Source organism: Chelonus insularis, unplaced genomic scaffold, assembly GCF_013357705.1.
Source record: "Chelonus insularis isolate UGA/USDA-ARS -01 unplaced genomic scaffold, ASM1335770v1 contig_359_pilon, whole genome shotgun sequence".
In the NCBI taxonomy this organism is placed as follows: domain Eukaryota; kingdom Metazoa; phylum Arthropoda; class Insecta; order Hymenoptera; family Braconidae; genus Chelonus; species Chelonus insularis.
In genome coordinates, this window is record NW_023276523.1 from 410,577 (window position 1) to 423,007 (window position 12,431).

The 12,431-nt window shown below is 31.0% G+C and overlaps 1 protein-coding gene across 3 annotated transcripts in view; it reads right to left on the reverse strand.

The window, feature by feature from the left end:
* Nucleotides 1-12,421, reverse strand: part of LOC118067021 (sister chromatid cohesion protein DCC1) — a 60,113-nt gene extending 47,692 nt beyond the window's left edge. Inside the window, exons 1-7 of one of the 3 annotated variants that reach the window (XM_035083529.1) lie at nt 12,241-12,421; nt 11,998-12,168; nt 11,646-11,847; nt 11,267-11,459; nt 10,866-11,177; nt 10,564-10,747; nt 10,052-10,242 (exon numbers count right to left, since the gene is read on the reverse strand). In XM_035083529.1, the coding sequence (XP_034939420.1) occupies nt 10,140-10,242; nt 10,564-10,747; nt 10,866-11,177; nt 11,267-11,459; nt 11,646-11,847; nt 11,998-12,168; nt 12,241-12,257 (1,182 nt within the window). In that variant the 5' untranslated portion in view covers nt 12,258-12,421 and the 3' untranslated portion in view covers nt 10,052-10,139. Of the gene's footprint in view, nt 1-10,051; nt 10,243-10,563; nt 10,748-10,865; nt 11,178-11,266; nt 11,460-11,645; nt 11,904-11,997; nt 12,169-12,240 lie in introns of those variants that run through there. The other 2 variants (XM_035083531.1, XM_035083532.1) reach the window with 2 other exon arrangements.
* Nucleotides 12,422-12,431: the final 10 nt, after the last annotated feature.

A 12,431-nucleotide genomic window follows, 5' to 3' on the forward strand; every position in this document is an offset into this window, starting at 1 on the left:
CATTTGCTTAATAAACCCGTGGCATTGATGGTGTTTAAGTCTCTTGCACGCCGTGAAAACGTCTTTCGTTATGGCCCTAAATAAAGCGAAAGGGGCTACTTTATTATATATAGACTGTTTATACGCCCAAATATTTCAACGGGGGGTCTAACACACAATGAGATTCAAAGAGGCTAAGAGAGTGTATCAGTGAGAGTGACTAAATGTGTGTGCATGTCTGGACGAATGGCTCTCTGAGACAGGGATTTACGCGAATGAGCTGAGCACACCGAATGCTCTTTATATGCGCCGTAACGTATGGCTGCTATAGATCACAATTACGCGTAATGGTGCTCACTCTTGTATTCATGGCGATATTATTTTTGGTCGGAACAGCTCTTACTCTCCTGCACTATCGTCGTCGCCAGTTTTTGCCACCCCTGATACGCGCAATATATGCTAAGCAGTCAGTTGAATATATAAGGATAATATCATGACGTCTTTTGTTTGATTTATTAACCCTATAATATTGTTTTTTATGTCTTCCTTGACAACTGATGTATAATTATCCTTAATTAATGGATTATTCATTCAAGGAAATTCTTGAATACTTACAAGAATTCTAATCAACATTAATCTTTTTTGATATTACGCTCAAGACGTGATTTCACTTCATTCATCAAATCTATTTTCATTTATTCTGATGTAAATAAATCTTGGAATAATTTATCAATGATTGGTAAATATTTCGTTGGCTACTACACAATGTATTAAATACAAATTTTTAAAATAAATATAGAGAAAATAAATTTAATTGAATAATTAAAATATAATAAATTGAAAAGATTATAAAACCGATCGCAGTATAATTTTAATAGCTCATAATTGTTATTAATTTTTATAATAAATATTCCTAATAAAACCTTGTACTACTATTTGATATTTAATATCCAGTAAAAAAAATGATGAAAGAAATGTTATCACTAACAAAAATATTTATCTAATTTTTATATCTTATGTACATATCGATCACGCGTTTAAAACCTTGAAGAAAAGCATAATAATGAAGTTATAAAATTTTTCTTCCAAACAAAATTCTCCATACCATCTGTGGTTCACGAGTACATACAATAATTGAACAATGTGGCGGTGAGGTAAAAACTATTTTATCAATTTTTATGTCTCGATAGGTAGGTAAAAAAAGAGACGTATCGAAACGAATAATTTTCATATAAAGTTAAATGAGATAGTGTGGGAAGTGTCTGGTTTACAGGCTGTTAGTTTCACAATAAATGTAGCCGCAAGCGTAAACATTTAAACATCGTCTACTTGTTGCTTAGGTATGTTAACTGCTTATAGTGCTGTCACTAAATCTATGAGGATTGCAGTAGAGGTATATCTACCGTTATATAGTATAAAGAAGAAATGATTAGTCTTAAGCATATAAGTAGGTGTGGCATCTCTTTCTGCTTTACTGCAAAACAAGCTGCAAGCGGCGCGAAATACCGGACGTAGCAGTAAGTTATATACATTTATATATCAAGAGTGAATGAGAGAGTGAGAGGAAGGAGCATGTACATTATTGTATATATTAAAGCCGTATGTATGTTCATATGTATGTATTTTCGCGCATACAAATACACTCTGCAAACGCCTACGGACGGTGACAGTACCAGAAGATTTATGGCGCTATAAAATATCATTTGTATTTCACGTCGAAGCGGGGGCTTGATTAATGCACCGAGCTGCGCACGATGAATAACCGACGTGTTGTTATAGTAACATCAATCTCAAAAGGAAGCGCAGAGAGAGCAAGAGAGATAGTGAGATCCCGCGGCGTTGATAAATCGCGTAGATTGGGCTCACGCCGAGATACGATCGGTCACTCTCCCACGATTCAATCGTTGGCACTCACGCCGGTAAGGCACGACAAGACAGACAAGACATTCGCGTGTCGTCGTGTAGTCTTGCTTTCCGTCACCGCTTGTCGATCGTAATTCAACGTTGTCGCGACACCCAATGAATCTCTACTTAGTGTGACTCTCGGTAGTCGTCATTAACTACTGTTAATGTAAATTAACCCTCAAAATGCACCCCAGCTATTTCAGTCTCGAGCTTTTTCGTACCATCTTTGTCTCTACATGCTGAATAACTATTCACCACGACATTTCACCAACATTTTTCAAAAACTTACATTACTTCACTCCTTATGAATTATTTATATCACTGTAATTAAAACACTAAAGGAGCAAACAACCCTATTATTATTATTTTATATTAAAATTTTCCTAGGTTTCAACTAATGTTTCAATTAAACTCTGAAACTCTTATTTATTTTCTCAATATCTTGAGCAATTTTATCATATTTTATTTTTTTTCTTCTTCTTCTCATAACAAGTAAGTTGTAGATTATTTCGCATACACAATTATAAAGCCTTTTTTACAAATCTCGACTTTTGACATCCAGTAACTATATTATTTATTACTTATAAATCTCTTAACAAAGTAGTTAATAAGTACTTTAAAAAACTAAATAACGGTTTATAGTAATTACAATAAATTATTTATTCTAGTGATTATTGTTCATTTCTCTACAATTTAACGCTTATTTCATCATATTTAAAGATTGCATTTGTTTCTAAATTATTACTTAGTTCAACTGTAATAAAATAATTCTCTCGGTACATCATGGAGTAAACCTTCCCATAAATTTTCATTTTTTCTTGTTAAAGTATATTGTTCTTATTCCATATTTATATTCACGAAGTATAGTTTTCAAAGTAAATAATAAAAAAATACGAAATTTTCTCAAAAACTTTCTCCAAGACACTTCTCTTGTATGAAAGCGAATAGTTTGTAGATATTCGGAAACAAGTGTTGAAACATATTATTTAGTTAATTGAAAGTGTGCTAAATGAAAGAAAATGAAATTAGATTTATGTGTACATATATATATATATATATATACATATGAGTGTAGAACAATTGAATCTATAGCTATCATTGATTTAATGATGATTGAAGAGTGCTTTTATTATAATAGACATGAATATGGCTTAGGAAGAACACAACTTCTCAGAAAAAATATTCTCTATATAATTATCTGTTACATAATAAACACTTTCAACACATAAATTAGCTTCACACGGGATATAAGTAAACTAATCAATCTGCTACTTTTTTGTAAGCCTACACCTTACTAGATCCTTTGTAATTTTTTTCATTAAAGTAAACAAGTTTTAAATACGTGATTAATTAATTGACACTAATTAATCAAAGGCACACATTTTTGAGGCTTCTGTTTAATTAGTATTCTTAAAAGAATGGTTTTTAACGCTACAAATTATTATTACTTTTTACTTGTCAATAAATAATGATATTTATTATTTTATTATAATAAATGAAAAAGAAGGGCATAAAATAATAAATGATTTGGCGTCATCTGACGCTGATAAAGTGCACCATTGGTATCATGATGTTAAGATAGATCCCTACAAAAAGCAACATATCAAAGAGCTAATTTAAAAATTTAAAATAGTAAATACATGCGTCATGATTTAGCATATTTAAGGATGATAATCTTAGGGGATCTCAAGATGAAAGTGGAATAAAATGACGTTTGTGAGATAAAATACGAGAGATATGCCCTAAGAATATAAGTTTTAAAGCTGAAAATGTTAGTGAGACAAGCCCTCTGGTTAAATAAAATCACTTTGTATTGCATAGTCGTACGTATTATATTTGTGTATATGTATACATACGTATTCGTAGTTTGTAGCCTCGCGGGATAAATCTGTGGAAAGCCATGAAGGCAGGATAAATTTAAGTAGAGACAGACAGCTAAACGTGCACCTGGCACTCATATATAATATATACGTGTACATTATAAAGTTAGAGAAGAATACTTTGAAAAAGAGATAAGCATCTTGTAGAGGAGAAAAGGAGTAATACAGTCATGACCAAAATTATTCAAACAACAAACTAATTATTTTGGACCATTTAATGACACTATTAAGTCTCACAAAGTTCATAATTAATCCTGTTTTTTAAAATTATCCATTCCATCGAATACTTTGGAGGAAGTAAATTATTCGTTTTAGACAAATAAGTTTTAAAAATTAGGTAAAATTCTATTTTTTATATAATTTATAGTAATTATGCATTTTAATAAAAAACTTTTATACATTTTCACTCTGATTAAAAAAATTTTATACTTCTTTTCAAGTGTGATAAAAATTATCTCGTCAGTTTTCTCAAGAGAAATCAAATATTCCAAGTGAATTTTTAAAAATGTCAATCAATCAAACAATAAATAATCCTCATAAGAGATATTTTTAATATTAAAAAAAAAATAAATGATTAAATACAAAAAGTGAAGTATCATGAAAGACAAGAGGAAGTAAGATGGATTTTTGAATATTACTGTAAATGTATGTGCGAGTAAAAATGTTAAGGGTTGCTTGAAGCCATGTCCATCTGCACGTCAGTGTCAGTAATAAGTTTGAAATGCTCATGATGCAATTAATAATGGTGAGGATATTGAGTAAAAGGAAGGAATATGTATAAGGATACCGCTGTGAAGCCACACAGCGAGAGCAAGTTGTTATACGGTGCCAGAGGCCTCGAGGCCGTGTTCCCTGTCAGTAACAACTCTCGTCGACGCGCGTGTACAGCCACTCCGCCCAACTCCGCACCACCGATCGGCCCGCGGGACCTTTTACAAATATATAATCCTGCTATTTCCTATATACGTGGCATACAACCGATGACTCGACGCGAGGCGTCGCCTTTCCACCCAATTAATTTATCGAGCGTATGGTATGCATGTATATATGTCTCTTTATAGATGTATATGTACAAGCATGCGGCAACGGCGACGACGGGAATTTATTTAGTGCGGCACGCCAAGCGCGTGCACCCTCGTGTGTATGGTTTAATTGATGTTGTACGATCGATGTTGCGGAGGGTCGTGGCCCACCCGGTTGTGCGAACCACAGTTCACACGTTACTCTGTCACTGATTGAGAACCGTAAACCCGTAAAACCGTAAAACTAACCAATAGTAATATAACAGGTATTTTATACGGCCACGCCGAAAACGATACAAACGAGGAGTTACCAACACTAAGTGGAGGATATCCATCTATCTCGATACGTTGAACTTCGAAAACGCCGAAGAGATGAAAAATCTTTCGAATAGTGCCGTTAAGATTTTCTCTGATTAATTTAATATCAAATACTCTACAAAATTATTCAAATATTTATTACTAATTAAAATATTTTCTGAAAGAAATGTTTTTAAAACAGACAAAATAATGCATTTGTTAAGAACCATTACTTTTTTCAGCACAAACATCATCCAAAAGTTATTTCTATTAATTATTATTGCTCCTTTTACGCTTTAGGATAACATAAAAATCTCCTAAAACTATAATAAAATATCCGAAAAAATTTAGATTGATATGATAAAAATGTTATCTCATTTTGTGTTCATCCCAAACCTTCAAAAATATGTTCCCCATTTTTTATTTGACATTCTAATGGTAATTAAAATATTGTGAAGTTTCTATGAAATTTATGATTTTTTTTATCTCACAATGTGGTAGTATATTTTTTAGGAAAAAAGTAATAAACAAACAAAATTTAAAAATTATTTCAACTCATATCACACTACTGATGATGCATCTTGACAAAATGAGGATACATCACTCACTCAAATTGAACAAATGCAGAGAGTCTGGTGTACATACATATACATGTCGGCAAGCGTATAAAAATGATTATGCTTATATTAGTGAGACACGGAGCGTATTATAGTGGCCCGATCCGAATAAATGTCAGGGAGATATTTCAAGCGCATAACTTAAACGATTTGCTGATTAATGCTCAGTATATCCGTCTTACAATATATAATGTCGTAATTTATGATTAATGTAAAATAGCTAAACGAAAGGTTTATCCTGGGGTAGAGAGCAAAAGAATTGGAGAATGAAAGATAAAAATAAAAAATATAAAAGCTGAAAAAATAAAAAAGTGGAAAAGGGAAAAAAAACTAACACGCACAGACTTCCAACGGCGGCGGTGTCGGAAGATTTACGATAATGGCAGAGATACGGAGCGAAGATTTATTCGCGCGCGATCGAATGGAACGAAGGCTCGTTAGTTAGGTTTGGGTTAGGTAGTCGATATGGATGTCAGGCGCAATTCGTTTCGTAGCCTAATTATAAAAGCGTCCGCGGTCTCGCGTCGGCTTCGTTTTAAGTTTTCGTACATATCCCTAGACCCCCGTGCAGATTTTATAAATTATTCAAGTTCTCAAGAAGGAAAGGGATAAAGTAAACGTGTAGTCTGCAGAGAACCAACGTAGGGATCAACTGTACAGTATACGGGGGTCCAGCAGCGACAGCCGACAAAAAAATTAAATTTATCCAACTTGATCCGTTCACTCGCTTCCACGACATTATCATTATTAGTGCATCACATTAATTAGCTTGGGAAAAAAAAAATTACCTATACTTCTTGGCACGCGAGAGTAGCGCTCTTATTTCTTCTCATTATACTGATCACATTCAACATTCATCAAAAGTAAATATATTGATCTTTTTTTATCATAAATTTAAATTTAATGATTTTTTCAATGATTCTTACTTGGAAGGAGGATTTAAAAAATCTAGATTTACAATTTAATTAGCCTAATGATGATACAGTTAATCGAAAAAAAACATAATTGACAACGAAAAAAAGAAAAAATTTCGATTTATTTATCAAAGTTCGTTGAATTTAACTAAAACAATTTTTATAATAAAAAATCATAGCAGTAAGATGCTTTTCATTATATTAATTAAAATGGCCAGTCTGAAACAAAATTTCTTGATGAAATTTGAACCCTTTATCAACAAGTTGTCTGTCATTAAAATTGATGAATTAATTTATTCGTAAAATGAAGACTCTATTGAAATATTAACTCAATCTCTAATTCCATTAGTTGTATGAAAGAAGAGTTAGTGAAGAAATGAACCAATAAAATGACCTATGAAGTCATCAAGATAATTTCGGAGTTGACTGTACAAGAATCTTATAAACATTAGTTTTGTATATAAATTCAATTTCCGCGAAACGAATGAAAAATTGTTCTTTTGGTGTGTTAGTTGGTTGCCAAGACAATTCTATAAATATTAAAACAGGACATTAAATAAAGATTTAGCACATTAAGAATGGAAGAAAGACAGAGTACAGACGAGCGGAGACAGTAGTAGAAGTGCTTGGTGGTTCATCTACTATAACGAAGAAGATAAATTTCTAGCGACATACGAAGAAGTAGTCGATAGATAACAATCGTAATTTACATTGGCGAGCGAGTGTTTGACATTTACAATCTAAAGAAACCGCGCGTTTAGAATGTGCACGTGAACCAGGCAGATAAGAGAAAGCGACTTTATAATAAATGTCGAGAGCATTAGCAGTATTACACGATGCCTCTTAAATGTATTAAGAACCAAATAGCTGCATCATTCACATTCACTCGTTCTACTACCTTCTATATTGCTATTTCTACACGTATAGATATACAAGATATTGTATACGTGCAGTGGCTCTTAAGTCGCTGTCAAGTTGCCTGATCGCTTCTCCATCGCCGAGTCTCACTCATCGTGATGCAGCGTGAAATCTTGTTCCAACATCTTCGTGCTCATTAGCTCGAAACAAGTCCAATCAATTTTGGTACTTTTCACTCATTTGCAAGTTGCCACTTTAATTACAGTATTGCTCAAAAATAACTATAGTTTTAGCCTCCGCTGAAAATTAGCATTCAACGATTAATTAAACTTTATACTCATTTATCTTACACTCAAATGGATTCCTTCCATCTTTATTTCATTTTCCATTTCTGATCTGTTATTTATATTTGTTCGTTAAATTTTGTTATTTAATATCTAACAGTAAGTTTTGTTTGAGAAGTGAAAACAAGGTGAATGTTTGTAAGATCAATAAGTTAGTTTCAATCCACTTTAAAGACCGACACTAAAAAGATTTAAATAATGGAAGTTAACAAAATTATTTTAATTAGAAACGCAAAAAAAAGTCGAATACAAAACTATAAATAGTTTACTTTGTCAATCTACTCCTTTTAATTTTCAATGAGTCAAATGAAGAAGAAAATTTTCCCCATAAACATCCAAGATCCAGAAAAGTAGATGAAAATTATCATAATTTTATCATTCATATCACAAAGACGAAGCTAAAATATTTTATCGATTACCTAAAAACACTGAGACGTATTGAAAGTCAGTAATGAATAACATTAATTTAGAAAATTAATTTAAATATTTTGGTTAAAATGAAGAAAAAAAAAAATACAACCTAGTAACGAAAGATCCATTCATGAGTTCCACCTTCTCCAAGTCTTCCGGATAAGTTTGCTGAAGACTGTATTTTTTAATCCTCTAATGACGTTCATTAATCAGTTTCCTTCTCCAGGCATATCTACATGAGATAGGTTTCCATTATCGTGAATTATATCACCCCTTCCGTATTCCATGATCAGGTCGTTAACTGCTAATTAATCACAGAACAAGGGGCGCTTAAACCCGCGACGTGTATCTCAATGATGTTCCATACTAATATCCCAATAATATATATCGACAAAAGCTCAACATCATAATGAAATTCACAACAAGCGTATGATAATTGAGAAGGCCATTTGCCTGATGAACTGAGCCTTATATAAATGATTGTTTGGGATATGTAGTCCCACTACGTTCCGTGATTTATACGACAGGGTGATGAGTACGTGCGATGGAAGGCCACGTCCCTACTGAACCGTGTACTCTGCCATTAAATTCAATACGAGCACCCGGGAGGCGCATGTAAACCCGCGTCATGATAATACCTCAACTCTCACACCACCTTAGACGCCTCAATCTCTCCACACTAGGCAACATAATCATGTGTCCATGTAATTATATTCATCATCATACAACCTAGAATTTCGTGGACAGATGTCTGCATTAAATGCTCATGATTTATTTCTAGATAATACTCTGGTGGAAGCCATATGATTTAAATACATTTTTAACTTCAACACTATTTGATTGTATTTTTATATAATAAACTATTCAAACACTTTTTCAAAAAGTATTTTAAATTAAAACTTGAAAAAAATAAAGATATTAATCAAACTATCCATATTTGAATAAATTGAATTTTTATGTATCTTTCAAATAAATCTTTGAAATTTAAAAAAAAATTATCACTTCCTATTTACAATAATAAACTTCATGTTATCACTGGAATAATATTTATCAAACAATAATAAATGAAAACAATCCTCTAAAATTTAAAAATAAATTTTTATAATAAATCTTTGTTAATATAAATAATTAATCACCGTTCTACAAGGAATATTATTTCACGATAGTTTTCAGAAGCTCATAAGAGAAAAATAAATTAAAATGACTCCCAATCTTCATGTATCTAATGTTTTTTTTTTGCATAATAAAAACATTAAAAATGTGAACTACTGATTGGTCATGTTAATAAAGCTATTATTTTTATTGATTGCTGAAAATAATATAAATTAACTTAAAGTGCGTAATAATTCAGTACCTAATAAATATGTAATCGTCTGGATAAAATAGACGGCTAACGAGATAAAAGGAAAGGAGAATGTGATTAATATTCAGTTAATGGTAATTTTGAGGTCCAACTGCCAGAAACAGAATCCTACAGTTCATGCAAATTATAGGACTTTATGAGTTAGAAATCGACGAATTTTAGATTATTCGCAGAATACATTTGACTATAATATTTAATCTATTAAGAAGCACATAAATATTTATGGTAGAACATGAACACTTGAATCAGAAATCCAAAAGATCGTTAAAACAATGTGACACATCGTAACAATATCCCAAAAGGAATAAATCAATAACTTTAGTAAAAAATGTTTACTTTTTAATGTTTATTATCATGCTTTGTTAAAAATTCACGCGCCCAAAATATTTTGCGTGAGTTGTTTGTTAATTTAGATGTTAAAGTTTGTTTAAAAAAAAATTCCAACATATTTTTTTATAAGTTCTTTGATTTATTTATAAATGATGAAAAAAAAAGAATAAAGATATTATGTTTATGTTAATAAACTTCATATTTTGTATCGAAGTATAATTATTTATACTTTGAGCCGTAATACTTTACGCCATTTATCATTAAAGATCTAGTGTGCTTAGTTAACAAGAAATCGACGCTTTGATTACTCGTTGATAAATTTCTAGAGATAAACGAGATCAAATGTTCTTGTGTAATTGATTGATAACAGTGATTTAATCAATTGCATAAATTTTAATTTATTAAAGCCCACTAAAAGTAAAGTATCCATTTATATAAAGTAAATCACATTTTCTCAATTATTTATAATGTACTCGATATTAATTAGCATATAAAATCTTAAAACTATTGATTAGTTCACGTTGAGATGTTTAAAACTAAATTTTTGTAACAACAAGAATGACGAATATTTTACTTTAATGAAGCGAAGCTTTAGTAAATTAATAAATAATCAATTACATGCTGTAAATTACTCATGACTTACTCGATGTACGGTGAAATTTCCTCAACAGTCCATTTATCTTTAACTTTAAATAATTCCTTAAATCTATCTGCAATATTCTCCGAAAGCTTTGATTCAGGAAAAGATACTATTTCTTTTCGCGCTTTTTCGTTATTCCATACTACCACAGCTATACCATGTAGATATTCCAACTTCGGATTAATTCCTAGAAAAATAATATTGAAGAATAAAAAATATTCTAAATGTATAAAACTATTATAATAAATTATAAGAAATCAAATGTACTTAATTTCTTTTTGATAAGCCAAATGTAAGAAATATACCTTCCGGAACACCCATTCTCCATGCCTCCATGAACAATTTGAAGTCATTTACTGGAGATCCAGAGAGAAGAACCTTGGCTAAAAATTTACACACTTTTTCTATATTATATGTGAAAAAAGAATTAACAGCATTTCTCGCAGCATATTTATGAAAAACCATGTCAAAAATTGGTCGTGGGATGAGTTCCTTTAAAGCCTCATAAGTTTCTTCTTTGTTGACTTGATTAAGAGACCATGAGTTTTCTTCCATAAAATCAAGCATCATAGTCAAAGCTTTACTTTCAAACTCGAATGATATTAACCGGTAAAATCCTGAATAAATCATTTTTTTCATTAGTACATAGCATTGAAAGAAAATATTGGAGACGAATTACACATAGGAAACTTGTTAAAATATTTACCATCCATTTCAACAACCATATATTCAGAAATAGCTGCTCTTAATTCTTCATCGCTGGCTTGAATCTCACAACAAAGTTCAGACCACGTATACATATTATGTTTATTCATTTGTTTTTCATATTCAGGTCCTTTGAAAGACGTCGATTCTAATAACGAGAGAAGTTTTCCTACTTCTGGTTTACACTGTGAAGCCTATAAAAACAAACTAATGTTGGAAATCACAAAAGAAGATGAATGATTCAATATTCCTAAAAGTCAATAGTTATTAAACATTTTATTATAAATATGAAGAAATATTTCATCTTCAACTGAATTTAATTATTTATCATCTAAGTAATTAATATCTATTAAAAGGAAAATTTTTGAAATATCACAAACCTCTAAATACGTATAAAATATCCCTTTAGCTATAATTGGTTTAATTGTTATTTCTTCATTATTGTTTGTTGTTATTTCACTGGTAAATTTCATGCCCGGACAAAGCAGCAATGAATTTGATGTTTCAGCTTCTTCAATAATGTAAGTTCGATCATCGGTGCACAACACTGCACGATCATTTTGATGACCTTTAAAAGACAAACTGATGATCATTATTTAATTATATTTCTTGTTTATCAACTTTTTTGTATGAATTCCCTGTCAATATTATCATTTAGCGTTAATAAAAAGGCACAATGCATTAAGTTTTTTCCTGTTATAAAAAATATAAACAAATAATTGAGATATTTACCGATGTCCTTCTTGAATTGATTTCAACATATTTTTATCCAATTCTAAAAGCCTAATATCATCGTTAGGATCGGATTGACTATAAATAATCTGCACTAGATTTTTCAAATCGCTCTCTTTAAATTTAGCTGCCTCTAGAGTCACTTTGATTTCTTTTGTTGTTCTATCATTACTTGAAAAAAAATAAACGTCATGCATCATTATTCATATAAGTGACACATTCTAAACATAATTATTAATTTACCTTCCAGTTTTGCTCATCTTGATATTGTTTAGATGCAGTAAAGGAATATATTTTTATTTTAGAAATACTTATTGTGTATAATACTGGGCTTTACTGCGTTTTCATTCTGCCAAACTATAAACGATGCCATCAATAGAAAATCGTTATCATCACGATGCTTTGCAATTAGCTGGCAACCAGAGACGAGACTG